General features: G+C 40.9%; 1 protein-coding gene across 1 annotated transcript in view; it reads left to right on the plus strand.

The window, feature by feature from the left end:
• The first annotated feature begins 758 nt into the window (after positions 1 to 758).
• Positions 759 to 17377, plus strand: part of CUNH18orf63 (chromosome unknown C18orf63 homolog) — a 50317-nt gene continuing 33698 nt past the window's right edge. The window contains exons 1-9 of the mRNA XM_007952736.1: positions 759 to 892; positions 2854 to 2932; positions 5092 to 5148; positions 8344 to 8455; positions 8944 to 8985; positions 10478 to 10554; positions 13220 to 13329; positions 14596 to 14692; positions 14805 to 14890. Of these exons, the coding sequence (XP_007950927.1) occupies positions 759 to 892; positions 2854 to 2932; positions 5092 to 5148; positions 8344 to 8455; positions 8944 to 8985; positions 10478 to 10554; positions 13220 to 13329; positions 14596 to 14692; positions 14805 to 14890 (794 nt within the window). The remainder of the gene's footprint in view (positions 893 to 2853; positions 2933 to 5091; positions 5149 to 8343; positions 8456 to 8943; positions 8986 to 10477; positions 10555 to 13219; positions 13330 to 14595; positions 14693 to 14804; positions 14891 to 17377) is intronic.

Consider the following 17377-nt stretch of genomic DNA (forward strand, 5'->3'; position numbering starts at 1 on the left):
GTTCCTGAGTATAAAATGAAACTTAAAAATAAGCAGGAACTTTACCAAACCTGTTGCTGTTGAGTCAATTCCAACTCATAGCAATGCTATTGGACAGAATAGAACTCCCCCATAGGATTTCCATGGCTGTAAATCTTTATGGAAGCAGACTGCCGTATCTGTTTCCTACAGATCATCTGGTGGGTTCTAGCCACCGAACTTTTGGTTAGCAACCAAGCACATAACCCCTGTGCCACCAGGAAATTTAGGAGGAATTTATTAAATAAACACACTATAGTAGAAACATTGCTATGGTTATTGTATCAGACCGTCTCTGAGGGTTTCCCTAGTTTTTGCTGACCTCCACTTTACCAACGAAGTTATCTTTCTCTAGCAATTGATCTTTCCTGAGGATATGTCCAAAGTAAGTGAGTCAAGTGTTGCCATCCTGGCTTCCAAAGAGTATTCTACTTGTATTTCTTCTAAGACTGATTTGTTCATTCATTTGGTCCTCTATGGTATGTTCAATGTTGTTCGCCAACAGCAGAATAATAAACAGCGGTTTTGTATTATCTTTACTTAGATTACTCTATGGTATAGAAGAGCTGATGTAAATAGTGATATTTAGTTGCTGATATTTGCTACTTTTTTATTATTCTAAAAATTATGTGCTGGATTGGTATTGAAACCCTACTGATAAGGCAGTCTGTTACTCTTCATTGCTGTTTGTTTGTTTTTGAAGGCCTGGTTGTTTGCTGGGACACTCCTCCACCAGAAACATGAGTGATTCTAGACAGCAGTCTCTGTTCTTCATCACTCTTCCAGATTTGCACAAACTCTGTGCTGTCAGGATAATACTTAGCAATGATGTTGCAGACACTGAGATTAGGACTCAACAAAGAAAGATGTGCAGGTAAAATGCATTTTATAATTAAAAATTTAAAAAAATTGAGACCCATAAGAGCTATTTTAGAGGTATCTCCTTCAATGAGTCCTCATAGAACAGGAGGAAAATGTGGAACAAAACTCAGACTCTTAAAAATTCTAGACTTACTGGACTAATTGTGACTGGAAGACTTTCTGAGACTGTCACCCTGAGATACTCTTTAAACTCTGAACCTAATTTACCCCTGCAGGTCACTTTTTAGCTAAATAGCAGATGGGCTCATAAAATAAAGAATATCACCCATGAGCAATGATCTCCTTGTATGAGTCATCTGTATGAGACCAACTGGTCAAAAATTACTCTAAGGCAAAGGTGAGAAGGAGATTACAGTACTGGGAATGTCAACCAGAATGAAATGAATGAAAATAAGGACACATTATGAAAAATGTAACCAATATTACTGAATAATTTATGTAGAAATTATTAAATGGGAATCTAATTTGTTGTGTCTTTCCCCTTAAACACAATGAAATATTTATTTATTTAAAAAAGTGTCTATTTTAAAGAAAGTACCCATTCACTCAATCTATACATTTAATTTAAGATGAAGGAATCCAATCCTGTTCTTACCAGGCATACTGGATTACATTTAGGGAGGAACTTAAAATGCTCAAGATGGAAGTATGTTAGGGTTGAGTTTTTGTATTTATAATTTTAATTTATTTTTAATTAAAAATTATACAGGCATTGATGAATTAAATTAGGCTCCCAAAAGTTTAGAGATACTAATTAATAAATATTTATTGAATATCTATTGCTTATGGGGCTCTTTAGGAGATGCTATAAACATTTTAGATTAGTACAGTTTTTTGATCTTCACTGAAGAGTGTGTTTCCAAGAACTGCCTTGAAATTTCTGCCCCACAATATTCTGAAAAACAGCTAGTTGAAGCCTAAAGTGTAACTATGAGCAGTGAGGAACTCCTATTAGTCCCTTTAACTGTTTGAGGCATCAGGGAAGGACTCCCAGAATACAGAGCAACTTTAAATCTGAAAGTGAATTTCTTCGAGAACAAACCTAAGATTGCTAGGGGCCATAGAAGGAAGACACTGTTGGGTGTCTTGCATTTTTCTCTTTTTTATGACACTTTTCTTCTCCTCATTGTATACTTCACACCCAAGGGCAGCACCCTATCCAGGAGTGCACCCTTGGTGTTAACTTTTAATCTGATACCTCTTGAAGACTTACATTAGACCCCTTTTGAAATACTAAATTAGCTAGGAAACCTTAAGACTTAAAAAAAGTGACACCATAGATGGCAGAATGATCAATACTGAGTTTGATATTTCTAGAGTCTTATCTATACCTTTTCTCTATGTCACATAAAGGCCTGAGGTTGGAGCTTTAAGAACCATTATCAATACATTTTTAATGCTCCTTGCCTTGTATCACTTTTTCCTCACTGAAATTCAGCTGAATAAAAACTTGTGGTATATTTAGAAGGCAAAAAACCAAAAATCACCTATAACACCCCACCATTCTGACAGAATGACTTAGCATTTTAATACCATTTCTTGTATTTTATCTCTATTTTTAAATGGTGGTAAGCGTATAACTTTTGAGTCCTGTTTTAATCTCTTAACATCCAAAGCCTTTTCTGTTGTCGTACCCTGTGTTCATAACTTCCCTTTACAGTTACATCAATCATTTTCCCAAGATCATAAAAGCAATACATGATCATATACAAAATTCAGAAAAAAGCAAAAAACCCAAAGAACAAAAGTCATTCGTAACTCCACAGGCCAGGGGGTAAACACCCCTCCCATTTTGGCCAGTTCCCTGACAAATTGTTACAGTGGGAATGGAGAGCCTGCTGTGCTTATAGTTTTCTGCACATCCATTTTCCATTTCCCATTTGCCTATATTAGTAAAGATTCTTCATAAATACTGACTTAAATGACTACGTGTTTTCCATCTCATCTCCATAGGAAATTGCTCTTTATGCACCAGGATGTTCTTACTGCACCTGTGCCTGGAATTCTAAACCAGATCTGGGTGGTGATGGCGGTTAGTATTACTTTCAGTATTTTGTGAAACATGAGTAATTATCAGGAGAAATATCAATTAACACCAACTCAGATACAAAATAGAGCTGAAACTGAAGAGGGTTCGTGAGGAGAAACTATGCGGTTATAGTTTGATTGAACCATTAACAGACTGACTTTGCTATGTCTGATGTTTAAATTCGTTTTCATGGTTGCCACTTAATATTTCGTTTTCTGTCATAAATCCAAGATAAAGACTATTATTAATGAATAAAACATATTGGAGTAACAGGCTTAATATTTTTTTCTCATTTTATTCTTTTGAATTGCATTTAATGTACAGGGAGAAATTTCTCATTCTAATCAACATCTAACATTTATAAAGAACTTAGAGCAATATATGTTTTTTTTAATGTGAAGATTTTATTTTTTTAAAGCATTTATACTTGGTTATATTAAAATAAGAAACATTTTCCCAGTGCTTTACGTAACTGAGAATGATAATGAAATGCCAAAAATCTTTCTAAAAATTCTGTAGTCCTGAGATCTTTTCAAACATCCTGAAAATTCGGTTTTCCTGCCATGTTAATTCCCCAGAAGCCAGTGAAATCAGCCCTTATTAGCAATGCTGATAAGCCATCCAAAGTCTTCAGTTCTTTTGTTTTTCTTCTAGGACTTTGTTATCTATCCATCTTTAATTGTTCTTTCCTTGTTGTTGTGTTGTTGTTATGTGCCCTTAGGACCCCTCTTTGGGTTTCCGAGGCAGTATCACTACAGGAAGTAGATTGCCCCATCTTCCTTCCAAGGAGGGGCTGGTGGGTTTGAACTTCCAGCCTTCCGGGTAGCAGCCAAGTACCTTAGGCACTATGCTACCAGAGTTCCTGTTCTTTCCTTAGTATAATATTTAAGAAGGACAAGCTGTTGGTGAAGAAGTAGACACTAATACCTCTTATTTGTGTCTTCTACCTTAAAATCCTGTGGAACAAGAAGGACATCATTTTAGAATTATAATAAATTCCAGTATCCTAATCTCAGCAAGAATATTAATAAAAGGAAAGTAGCCCTCTATTTTTAAACATTTTTTTTTTACAAAGGTAGTAGTTGCTTGTAAAAAAAAAAAATTACAAAAGTATATAAAGCAGGAAATGATGTTACTATATGTACTATTTTCAAACTTGCCTGTTACTTCTCCTTTTACAGTCTCTCCTGGACATCTTTCCATGGCCACAAAGCTCCTTTGCATTTTAAGACTGCAAAATATTTCATTGTTTGGGTGTATAATAATTTGTGTAGAACTTTCCTAGTGCACATCTGAATATCTAGTTTTGTGCTGTTACGTGCTTCAGAAAGGATCATTGAAATTATATCTTTTTGTACTTGTCTGGTAGTTTCTATGGGTTGAAATCTTAGAAGTGGAATTGCAGCACATTTTAACGTAATTTAGATAGTGCTAAATTGTTCTTAGGAGTTCTAGTAGCATAGTGGTTAAAGCACTTGACTGCTCACCAGAAGGCTGGTGGTTCAAACCCACCAGCCGCTCCTCGGAAGGAAGGTTGGGCAATCCTACTTCTGTAGTGATACTGCCTCGGAAACCCAAGGAGGGGTTGCTGTGAGTCGGGGGTCGACTCGACAGCACATAACAACAACAACAACAACAACAACAAATTGTTCTTTGAAAAGATTAGATTAGATTACATTTTAATGAATAGTGTATGAAAGAATCTATTTTTCCACACCTTCATGAACACTTTTAATATTAATAGCTTTTGTTGTTGTTGTCATATCTGGCAATCTGTTATGATATCTTGTTTTTAATTTGTATTTCTTTAATTAGTACTTGGCCTTTTGAACTTCTTTGATCTTCCATTTACATCAGTTTTTCTTATACATGTCTAAGAATTTCTTGTGTGTGTGAAAAGCATGAAATGTTTATTATGAGAACTGATTGGCCTTTTCCTGTAGACAGTCTCTGGGCTCCTGTTGCTCTCAGAAAGGCTCTCCTCACGTGGAGACTGAATCCATGGCCTCCACATCAGGAGATGGTGGGTCTTACGTGGGTCTACAAGGCACAGAAGCTCTTAGGATGAGGGCCTGAGTCTGTGCTCTCTGCTGTATACTGTTGTGTTATTTCGTAATCTATTTATGCTAAGTCTTTTTTATGATTGTGGATTTTTGTTGTAGATACCATTTTATAAAGCTGGAAAGCTGAATGCCTATATGGAAAAACATGGAGCTAGGGTAAGTTTTTAAGAAGATTTTTTTCAGATGTTGTTTGTAAAGATTTTGAATCCACCTCTGTTGTCACCATCTGAAATAGGGAGTGTATGTCTCGTAACTTATTAATGTGCATGTGAATTAACCCAACATCTTTTTCCAAACAATTATTTTTGTGTACATTTAGTATAGAAAGGGAAGGCTTGATTTTTGTTGGATACTTCCTTGCAGGCATTTTATGTAATTTCATTTATAATAGACTCTTCAGAGAACGAATCTCCCATTTTTACAGATAAAGAGTCTGGAATCCAGAGAGGTAAAATTATTGTCCACAACTGTGTAGCTAATGAGGAAAGGAACAAAACATTATAGATTGTGTTCTACTTGGTGATGAGCTTCTGGATCTTGATGAGGAGGAAAATTGACATGTAGGGTTGAGCACCTCTCCATGTATCAGTTAAAAAAGTCATAGAGTCTTGGCTAGTGCTTGCTCTCTGCTGTGCATGGACCCTCCCCCCCGAGGCACTGTGTCACTGCGTTTTGGCCCCTGATCAGGCATTCCTGCTGGCCTGTCTTCCAGGATCTCACGGTGTGCAGGATTATGAGGCTTCCACTCAGCTCTAAGACTGGATGCCTTCTTTAGCTTCCAGGATGGCAATGAGCTTTCAGTAATGCCAAGAGATGACTTCTAGTTTCCTGAGAAATCTTTGACTAACTTGAAAATTGGTTTTAGCCACCAGTCAGAGTCTGTGGGGAAACAGTATTCTTTGGAAGTCACAAGGAAGGGTTGTGGCTAATTCCCCTTTGATTTCTTCTTTGATTGATGAGTTATTGAGAATAGTTAGGTTGTTTCCAAATACTTGGAAGTTTTCCAAGGATCTTTCTGTTACTGATTTCCAGTTCAATTCCATTGTGGTTAAAGAACACGTTTTGTATATCTTGAATCTTGTAAAATTTATTCAATCTTGTTTTAGGCCTCAAATAATGGTCTTAGTAAGTGTTCTTTGTCCATTTGAAAAAATGTGTTTTCTGCTGTTGTTGGGTGGAGTGCTCTGTAAATGTCAGGTCAAGTTGGTTGATAGTGTTATTCAGGTGTATCATAGTCTTGCTTATGTCCTACTTGCATTGAAATCTGTCTGTAACTGTAGATTTGTCTGTTTCTTGGTGCCATCTTATCAGTAGCCTTCAGATGACTGCACTGCAGATCTCTCTCTATATATGAAGCTCCCTTGGTTACTTGGGGGAGCACCCTGGATGGATAGTTGATTTTTTTTCTGTGCATACCCTGCAGGCAATGTTTCCTGCCATCCAGATAGAAGGGTAGTACAGAATGGGCCCTGATGTTAGCTGAAGTGATAAGTGATGCTGCCTTGACCGTGGGGGCATTCAGGCCACTGGCCAGTATTGTGATGGATGATGGGACTTCCCAGACTTTCTCCTTGCCTGCCAAGGCTAAATCTGTGTGGAAGCATATGCTGTATCTGGATGAATGCCTCAGCCATGTGGGAAAGTCAGTGTAGAAACATAAGGGGAGAGCCCCATAGCTTTCTAAGGTTGACCCTGCTGGTTTATGATTGGTTCAGCTGGTTGGGTCTGGGATGTGGGAGGCAAATTTGAGGTCAGCACTGCAGGTTAACTTCTTCCTACCACTTGGAGTCCCATTGATAACAGCCTTGATTAAATTCTCTATGAGACAGATTGAACAGAATTGGTCCTAGTCCCTGGTGGACCGATCAGTCAGCATGGTGGATGGTACATCCTGGGAAAATTTCACCAGAAGCCGAAACAGTACAGAAATGCGGGTGGGTGATGTTGAAAGACAGTTCCCCATGGTCATCCACTCTTCTGCTAACGGAAGCAACCAGAGGCAATGGCAGCCTTTTCTTCTGTACTGTGTTTTCAGGGATCTTTGTACAGTGGACAGTCTTGGAAGCTATAGTGTCTGCCTGCAGATTAGAGGACAGGTTTTGCCCCTGTCCAGTACAGTGAAGATAATGTCTCCCTCTGGGGTACAGGTTTGTCTTTGCTGGATTGCTTGGGGTTCTTCAGGTATAAATGATGATACCATCTACCTTGTTGTTGTTGTTGTTGTTATGTGCCGTCGAGTCGGCCCCGACTCATAGCGACCCCTCCTTGGGTTTCCGAGGCAGTATCACTACGGAAGTAGGATTGCCCAACCTTCCTTCCGAGGAGTGGCTGGTGGGTTTGAACCGCCAGCCGTCTGGTTAGCAGGCAAACCATCTACCTTAGTAACGGTTATTTTCCCACCTGGGTCTGTTCCACATCATTCCTATGGAATGAAGCAGTCGGAGGGAATTGGTTCAAACATAAATGCAGGCTGCCTGCTGTGGTCGATTAATAAAGGCCTCAGCCTCTGACCAGGAGTCTTGGGTTTGCTGCCAGCATCCATGGCCCTGGCAGCCTACCTCAGCTTGCACGCAGGTGGATCTCCAGCTTTACTGCTTCATGCTGTGCTCTGCTTTCCAAGACTCTGCCCTGAAAACTCCAGCTCCCCCAGCCTCCCTGGACCTTCAGCTCTGCCTCCTTAGCTCAAACTGGGCATCTGGACCCCGTTCCTGCACCACAGCCTGGAAACCCTCTCCCCAGCTGGGAGCTGGGGTGTCACAGGCCTCACCTTATTTGCTTCCCTGCTCTTGTGGACCATTCTCCTTCACTGCCTGATGCCCAGGGTCTTGTGAGTCACTGTTTCCTACCATTTGTCCAGGTTTTCAGTTGTTGCAAGTGGAAGGTTACATCTGGTCCTTTTGATTCCTCATTGGTCAGAAGTGAACATCCTGGTTTTAAATGGACTTCTTACCAGTAGAGATGTTCTGCTGGTTGCCTCTGTGTTCTGTACGCATTTAATTGTTTCTGATGTTGAATTAGACTAACAATATGAAAATGTTACAAGTAGCCCTGGTCTGATTCCCTATGTGAGGCAGAAGACAAAGGAAGGCATGGGGTCCTAGCCCAGACACTGCTAGGTTGAGGCTTATGGGCAGAGTAGACAGGCTGCACTTGGCATGAGCACAGGACAGTATTCATGGGTTCACAATGAGTCTTTTAACTTTTTTAAACTTAAAGTTAAAAAAGTTAATTTGATTAGCTGGTGGTGACTAGCCCAGCTGGTAAGGTGGTAATCTCAGCATTTTCTTTGAGTTCATAGCGACATACCAATCACCGTAAATTTGTCAGTGTTTTTGCCCTTTAATGTTTTAGATGGAGGCACCTCAGAGAGTAATTCCCGTAATTCTTCAAACCTGCCTGTCCTATTCACTCACAGCGAGACTTGCTCCAGCCTGGAATCAGACTGGCCATCTCTTGATACAAGGTAGCTTTCTCTCTGTCTCAGTTACCGAGGCCTGAGGGCCTGGATCGCCTCTGTTATGCTTACCTGTTTTTAATTCCAAGACAAGTGTTTTAGGGAATGGGTACTTAAGTATAGCTCCAACCATGGAATTTCAAACAAACCCAGTGTCACATAAGTGTCACCTCCTTATTTGGGAATTACATTCAAGGACTTGCTGACGCTTCTTTTCCTTTTTAATTTGTTATGTGGTATCTGACACTTAAAAAGAAATAAATGTAAATAAACATGAAGCATGGGAGCAAAATGAACAATTTTGTTGGACCTGAATTTTGTATTGTGATCTGACCATTGTTTGTTTTTTTTTCTCTGAGCTGTCACCAGGTATTCCTTTGCATAACAACTGCAGTTTAAAGCATTTTTCTCAGCTTTGATAATTTCACATAAAAGTTATGTTTTCAAGCATGATTTATGAAGTTTAATATGGCATATCCTATAAATTTTTTTTTAAGGAAGAGATTTTCTTTCTCAGCTGGGAAAACAAAGTGCTATTGGTAAGTAAAAATTGTCCATGTCAGTAGATAAAACATTAATTAACAATTACTTAAAAAAAAAACACCAGTGTTCCAAATTGTTGGGTTGTTAAAGTTTTGGTGGTTAGGTTATGTCTGAGTTATCAGATATTATTGTACTCAGAATTTCCACCAGAGAACTGCCGTGTGGTTCAAAATATATATCCTACCTATCTGAGAAAAAATTCACTCATCTTAATTGCAAAGAAAACTACATCTTCATTTTCTCTACTCGGATAAAAGTATGACTATGAAAGAGTTTAATTCTTCAGGCATTCGTAATATTTAGTTTGCAGAATTATCTTAAAATTCTTTAGTACTGATGTAGTAAAAGCTTTATTTCTTTTAAGAGCACAACTCTTTTTCTCCTTGGGAGAAAATAAAAAAGAAAAGCTTGTTTGAAGGAACACAGATCTACAGCAGTTTCTAGTTTAGGGTTTGCTCTAATCTAATCTCTCACTGGGAGGCAGGGTTGGGTTGAAGGCCAGTGGTTTCCTAACCGATAGTGCAGAGTAATGGACAGGGAAACCCTGAGCTCACGGTACACAACCAGTCAGGGTAGTTTGCGCAGCTGTTTGATCTGAGTGACCTTGCAGATGGAGCGTGGCTGCCATTTGCACTGGGCTGTGTTCAGGTTGTGCACTGGCAGTCCCCATGCCCTCACACCAGCCACTGGCTCATGATACAAATTGTTTCAGCCCCACACACCACTTGGGACTACAGGTATCAGGGACGGAAGACAACAGTTTCGAGAACAAAACGACTCACTCTTGTGTTGAAACGTTTTAGTTATTACTGAAATGCAGCATACTGCAGAGAAACATACAGATTATAAGATGATGGCTCATTGGATCTTCACAAACAACATATTCTTGTAACCAATTCTCAGATCAATAAACAGCAGTATGTACCCCAAAACCCCTCAGGCTTCCTTCTAGGCACGGCCCCTTCCCAAGATCACCACTCTCCTGACTTGCTACCTGTCCATTTTAATTGCATCCAGCAAGGTAGGCACTGCAGGATTCTAGAACATCTGGAATATATCTGCCAGTGGACTTGATGTTTGCTAGTGAAGGACTGCTCAGGTCAGAAGCATGGGGGGTAGGGGCTCTGGGGGAAGAGGGCAGCCTCCATATTTCCCATGTAATAGATGTCAGACTTGTGCAGGGTGTTTGCTGGGTTTTCTTCTGAGATGTCTCATTTTTCTTATTTTAATCCCACCACCATGAACCCCTCTTCCTACACACTCACACATCCTTGTTGTTTCTTAGCCTGTCATCTTTGAGATGTGTCAGCTGCAGAGGGTCAAGTATTACGTGATGATTATTTGATTTTTTACCATATGTGGAATAAACCTATTCTTAATTTCTGACTTGAAAAAATTACACTGAAAATAATTTTTGTTACTAAATTTCTTGATTTGATCGGGTGCAGTAATAATTACAGACAGTTCACAGATATGTTTTCTTTTCAGTGTTGGACATCACTGTCACAGAGACTCAAGTTTGTCTAAGTATCGAGGCTTGCAGAGTTAGACTGCCGCCACCTGAGGTGCCGCATGCTTTATTTTCTATAACTGACTATATTTACTGTTGGTGCTGGTTATTCTCAATTTTAGCAAGAAGGGTGATGGAAGGTTGTTTTGGTATCAGAATCCATGTTATTAAATGTTTATGATAACTGTATTGTTCTAGTTCTGCTTATGCAAAGAAAACACTGTCAGTTTGATAGATCTGGTCATATGTTCCTGCGTACAAAATCTTTTTCAGTGGCACTCAAGGTCCCACAGCCTTACTCTGCCTCAGCACCCACTTCTTAGGTCTTCTTACACCACCAAACCTGAAGACACTAGTTCACCTCTAGTAAACATAGTCTCCTCCTTACTGTATTCTGATCATGTTTTTTTCATGTATTTTTTTTTACATGTAACACTTGCTGCATTAACAGGATGTGTCTTGTGTTTTGCTGATTCCCAGTGGGCCTCGCACAGAGCCCAGTGGTTCATGGTCAGTGTGATGCGGTGTAATTGTCCTTCTCCCTAGGATCTCATTTTCAGCTCTCTCTTCTCCTCTTCAGCAGGCTCACCCCCTCCGGTGGCTTTTACCTGTGTGCTTGCAGCCTCCACACCCGTGCACTAAAATGAGTATATGTTTCTGTCACCCTCCTCAACCCCACATCTGTTCCTCCTTTGTATGTACTCTTGGTTACTGGCATCAACAGCCAGTAGGTTACCTCGCTGGGGTCTCTGGAGTCCTCAGTGGCACATTCTTACTTCCTGTGTCTAGTCGGTCTTTGATGGCCTGCTGTGGTCTCTAAAGCTGCTGCCCCTCTCCATCACCATTGCTGCGGCTCCAGTTAAGGCATCTCTTGTCTGGACTGTTAGCAGCGTCCACACCGGCCGTCTCATCTCCAGCCTTCCCCCTTCCTGTTTATTCTCTCATTCTGCTTCCACTTTCTGAAACAAGGTTCCCAGTTTAACTGTCTCTAGTCCCTCAGCATTTCCAAGAGAAAATAAAATTCAGATTCTTTAGATTGGCATTTTAAAGGGAAAAGTAATATTTATTGGGTACCTGCTTATCAGTATGGTCTTCCTCACAGGGGGTACTTTATAAGTACATGTTAAAGAATACGAGCTCGGTTCTAGAGTTTGCTGCCACCGAGGTGTATAGTTAGACAGCTAGCCAATCTTAGAATAATCTGTGTTGACGAGCTATGGAGAAGCCTGCAGCAGTTGACAGGAGTGCTTGAATAGTGTAGGACACACTCGGAAAGTATAGCCCATAGCCCTGAAAGGAGGTTGTGTGAGAGCCATCAGCTACTGACACCCCAACCTGGCACCTGCCTCCCTGAAGCCCACTTAGGCTGTGTTCCAGCAAATAGCCTCCTCACCCACCTGCAGCCAGACCTCCTGTGGCCGTGGCCCACTGAACCATCCGCTTTTCCTCATCACACAGCAGTGTCCTCTTCAGTGCTGTGCGTCACAGGCCAAGATTGACCTGCGCACAGGGCAGGCTGTGCCCTCTTCACTCAGCGTGGCCTTGTTCTCTCACCTCTCCCCACAGCACACATCTTACTGCCTCCAACAGTCGTGGTTTCCTGCTCTTCTGCTTCCTGCGTCCTTTAGTTTTCACAAATGCTGTGGGAGAGGAAAGCCAGTCATTGGACTTAGAGTAGGCCTGGAAGGCTTTTCTGAGTAGGTCTTGAGTGAACTGAGTGGGTGATGCTTTAAGCAATTGTAGAGTTAGGATGCTCAGGGCTTGTCCAGGTAGTAAATAGTTGGCCAATTTAACTCATGCTAGAGCACCTTAAAAGGAGCTCTGATGGTGCAGTGCTTAAAGCATTTAACTGCTAACCAAAAGTTTGGCAGTTCAAACACGCCAAACGATGAGGCAGTCTGCTTCGGTAAAGATTGACAACTTTAGAAACCCTGTAGGGCAGTTCCACTCTCTGCTACAGGGGCTCTGTGAGTCAGAATTGTCTCCTTGGCAGTGGGTTTGGTTTGGTTTTTTAGAGCCTTGAAAAGTAATAGGCAGTAAAGTTAGAGGATTGTTTTCCAAAAGCTGCTACAGTGATAGGTTAGAAAAGAGGCGGCAGAGTCCGCTCACCAGTGTTTCTTTCTTTCTTACCTCACTGCAGGTTTCTCTAGATCTTCGACTTAATATAAGATATGCCTCCTGGGAGACTTAGCAGGGCGAGTAAACTGTAAACAGCAAACTGTTGTTGGCACAGCCTCCATGCTCTCCGGGGAAGGCACCTAGGGAGCAAGGGTGGACAGGGAGGCCTTGGCTCTGCTCACTCCACCAGAAGTTGTTCCTTACTCCCCCTCTAGGGAAAGGGGTTGGTTTGGGTTAAGATGCAGGTGCTTACATGTGTAAGCCCGTTACCTTGGAAGGGATTCAACTTCTTGTATATTAACACAATCAGAGAAACTGAGAAGTGGTTAAAATACGCACAAAACAAAAGTTTTAGTTTGGAGGCTAAGAGAAGAGCATGAACTGCTTCCTGTGCTGTGTACAGAACTAGGTGAGCTGCCACACTGACTGCATAATGTCAAATGGTTATGCAGGAATCGTTCCATTTTAAAGCTGCATTATAACCAACCATGTGGTGTGTATAGAAATAGACGTAATACATAAAACAAATATTGTAATGTCTCTTTTTCTTTGCCAAGTTCTTTTGAGAACTTATGCATTAAAATCTTTATTTTTATTAAAAGCTAAGAGAATTTGATATTCCCGAGAATGTTATGAAGAACTTTGAAACTGACAAGAACACCGTCATTGACAGACATTCCATTTTAAACAACTGGTGCTATGTTTTACCAAGGTGAGACTTCAACTTGCAGTCCTAGGGCAGGTTCAAAATAGAGCCATTTCCTCTTATTTTGTCTCCTTTAAAACTGATATGTGCAAAACTATAAATGATGTAGGGGAATTTCTGAAACAGAATTACTGCTTAAAGAAGGTAAGGGAAAAAAAAACTTCAGATAATATTTGTCATCCTTACAGATGTTATCCACTGCCTTTAGCAAATTACAAAAATAATTTATTGCATTATATATATGTATATATTTAGATCTGGTTTCAAGAAGCAGTAAGATTTCTAGATTTCTCATTATGAAATGACAACTCTCATAATAACATCAGTGAAACCTTATTCACTTGTACCTAGTAGTTGGTGATTTGATATAATTTGAGATGAACTGAGTTTTAAGTTTGTACTATCTTAGGGGAAAAGGTTTGTTATTTTTATAAACAGACAATTAGGATGGAAGCTCTGGTGGTGTAGTGCCTAAGGCGTTTGACTGCTAACCAGAAGGCTGGCCATTCAAACCCCCCAGCCACTCCTCGGAAGGAAGGTTGGGTGCTCTACTTCTGTAGTGATACAGTCTTGGAAACCCAAGGAGGGGTCTCTATGAGTCTGGCTCTGACTTGAGGGCAGTGTGTTTGGTTTTTTTGGTTTAGGAAAAGAAGTCTGATTAACTGGCAGCATAAATCAAACAAAAAACCAAATTCACTGCCATTGAGTTGATTCCAACTCATAGCAACCCCCTTTGGGTTTCCAAGGTGGTAAATCTTTACAGAAAAAGACTGCCCAGTCTTTCTTCCTCAGAGTGGCTGGTGGGTTTGAACTGCCAGCCTTCTGGTTAGCAGTCACATGCCTTGGGCACTGCACCCCAAGAGCTCCTTAACCGGCAGCACAGGTGAGGCAAGGGAGGTGGGTGGGAACAGATTTGGCTGACAGAGTCAACCCTTACATGCCTTTCTCTAAAGTCAGACAATTACCAGGCATACCCTTGTGTGTCAACGTTTTCTTAGTTAGTTTGTGTTCTTTTCCTTTCATAGCCATTGTTTTTCTCTTTCCGTGTTTTAAATTTTCTAACTCAATTTAGATTTCCCTTATAATCTTAGTTGTTGAGGTTTACTAAAATGTGTGTTTGGAACTAGGAGCGCATGGTGAGTTCATTACTAGTGTATATTTATAGTGAGATAGTTGTTAGGTTTTTTTGAACACTTTGATTCACAGAGTTAACTCCTCAGCTTTCAGTTAAGCATGAGCTCTTAATATTCACCTTCTTTTCTTTTTTCACAGCATGAAAATGGGACAGATAATAAGTATTCTTTACACGCCACCCCCTGAGTGTCCTTTTCACTCCTACAGAGATTTCCAGATTCACTGGAAGGACCTGGTAAGCAAGAGGAACATACATGACTTTACAAGTTACTAGATTTTATTTCTCATATGCCAACTTAAGCTTACCTGCCTCTCAAGATGATCTCAACTTTGTGCTTCATTTTCAGTATGGCTATAAACTTCCAGAAGATTATGCAAATATTAAAATATATTGCAGTGTCTACTTCAGAATGATTGGAGAAAGAGTCTTCACGTATCCTTTGTGTGATCAGTTGTGACAGAGGCGCTCTACCTGCTTTAACTCCCCAGTCTCCCCACCATTAGCACTTTCAACCTTCTCTATATCTTAATGAAAGTACATTTTGACCTTTTTTTTTTTTTTAAATTATTTTGTTTAGGATTTTTCCCTATTTCTATTTGAGGATGAGTTTAAAAAAGATAGGTTTTCCTCTAAACACACTGTTTCAACAATTTAAACAGCAGAAGATGGAACAGTGTGTTCCAGTAGAGAGAAGACCCAACCATGAGATTCTCCTTAGCTAAGTGCTCCCTCTAGTGGTATGTCGGATATAATGAAAGTATCTATTTGAAAGTCACTTGACAAAGTTAGTTTTATAGGCAGTGTAGAGAACTTGTCTTGCACTCACTGTAACTCACTTGTTTAAGAAAATAACCTCGCAGCACTTTATTTGTAATGATCTGTGCAGAGGGCACAAGGGCCAAGGTGAGTTTCAGCAGTGTGGCTTCTGACCAGCTGGAGTTCAGCAGCAAAGAACCCCAGCTTTTCTTTCTGCGTTCTGCGATTTCTAATACAGATGGGAACAGTGAAACTGAGGTTGGCTTCTATCAATTCCTACCTTTAATTAGAAGCCATGATGTTATTCCAAGTCTTTAGCATGGTTTTCATCAGAACAAGTGACTGCTTTCCTCAGAGAACTGCTTCTGCAGCCTGAATGCCATCTATGGGTGCAGTTTCTCTGGGCCTAGTGTTTTCCTGCTTTTGGAGATGCAACCTGTTAATTGTCTACTATAAACATTTATTTTAATGATAGTCTGTGAGGCTAATATGAGCTCTGGTGGCACAGTGGTTAAGCACTTGGCTGCTAACCAAAAGCTCAGCAGGTCAAACCTAGCAGCCACTCCCTGGAGGAAAATATGACAGTCTGTATGGTAGTTAAGTTTGTGTGTCAACTTGGCTGGGCCTGGTTGAGTGGCTGGGCAGCTGGATGTAGTATTCCCCATGATGAGACTGGTAATCCACTCCTTGGTGGAATCTACTGTGAGCAGCTGAGTAGCTGCCGTGGGATATGGTCTGCTTCCTGTATGTAAGCAGAATCCTTGGGAACACTAGCCTTTGGCCCACTTGTACCCTGCATGTAGTCAAGTTGTTGTTCAACAGCCTGCCATGCCCTGCTGATCTTAGGATTTCATCTGGACTTGAATCAATGGTCTGCTGTGTGGTTTGGTAACATTGGGACTGTGCTTTTTTACTTGTTAACCCTGGGCTTGTCAGCCTCAGCAGCCAGCAGCTGTCTGAGTGAAGAAAAGCCTCCAGCTTCAGTAGGCCGGGAGCAGGAGGCAGAGCTAAAGCCCAAGGTTGAGAGGCTTTCACCCAGTCCCTAGAGCCTGGCCCTTTGAACTCAGACTTAATACCTCCAAACTGTAAGAGAATAAACTCCTGTTTGTTTAAGCCATTCCAATTTGTGTTCTATTCCTGTCAGAGTGGCACTTGTTGTTGTTGTTGTTATTTGCCATCGAGTCGGCCCCGACTCATAGCGACCCCTCCTTGGGTTTCCGAGTCGGTATCACTACGGAAGTAGGAATGCCCAACCTTCCTTCCGAGGAGTGGCTGGTGGGTTTGAACCGCCAGCCTTCTGGTTAGCAGTCAAGTGCCTTAGGCACTATGCTCCCAGAGTGGCACTAGGGAACCAAAACAGTCTGCTTCCATAAAGATTACAGCCTTGCTAAGGTGAAACTGTTGGTCTCTCCTTATCCAGAGCAAAAGAAGAGTGAAGGAAATTAAAGATGTATGGAAACAATTAGTCCAAAGGACTAATGGACCATGCAGACCTCAGCCTCCATGACCCTGAGGCCAGAACTAGATGGTGTCCAGCTACTACTACCACTGACCTCTCTGAAAGGGATCACATTAGAAGGTCTTGGATAGATTGGGAAAAAAACATGGAACAAAACTCAAAATCATAAAAAATTACCAGGCTCACTGGTCAGATAGAGACTGGTAGAACCCCCAACACTGTGGCCCTTAATCACCATTCAAGCCTGAAACTGAACTCACTCTCATGGCTCAACTTTCAGGCAGACAGTGGACCCATCTCTAAGGTGAACAGCGACACCAGCGAAGCATGCACTCCTTAAAACAAACGTATGAGATCAAAAAGACAGCATTGCCAGGGATAAAGCTCAGACAGAAGGAAGGGACAGGAAAGAAGGATGAATGGAAACAAAATATAGGGAGAAAGTGGGAAGAGTGCTGTTACATTGTGGGGTTTACAATCAATGAAACAAAATGTGTATGAATTGTTGACTGGAAAACCAGTGTGTTCTGTAAACCTTTACCTAAATCAAGAAGTTAAAAAAAAAAAAAAAAAAAGATTACAGCTTTGGGAACCATACAGGGCAGTTCTACTCTGTCCTACAGGGTCTCTGTGAGTTGGAACCAGCTCCATAGCAATGGGTAATAAGGCTCATAGTACTTAGTTTATGGTTTTTGCAATAGCAT

Source organism: Orycteropus afer, unplaced genomic scaffold, assembly GCF_000298275.1.
Source record: "Orycteropus afer afer isolate SDZICR_OR568_19922 unplaced genomic scaffold, OryAfe1.0 scaffold00356, whole genome shotgun sequence".
NCBI lineage: Eukaryota > Metazoa > Chordata > Mammalia > Tubulidentata > Orycteropodidae > Orycteropus > Orycteropus afer.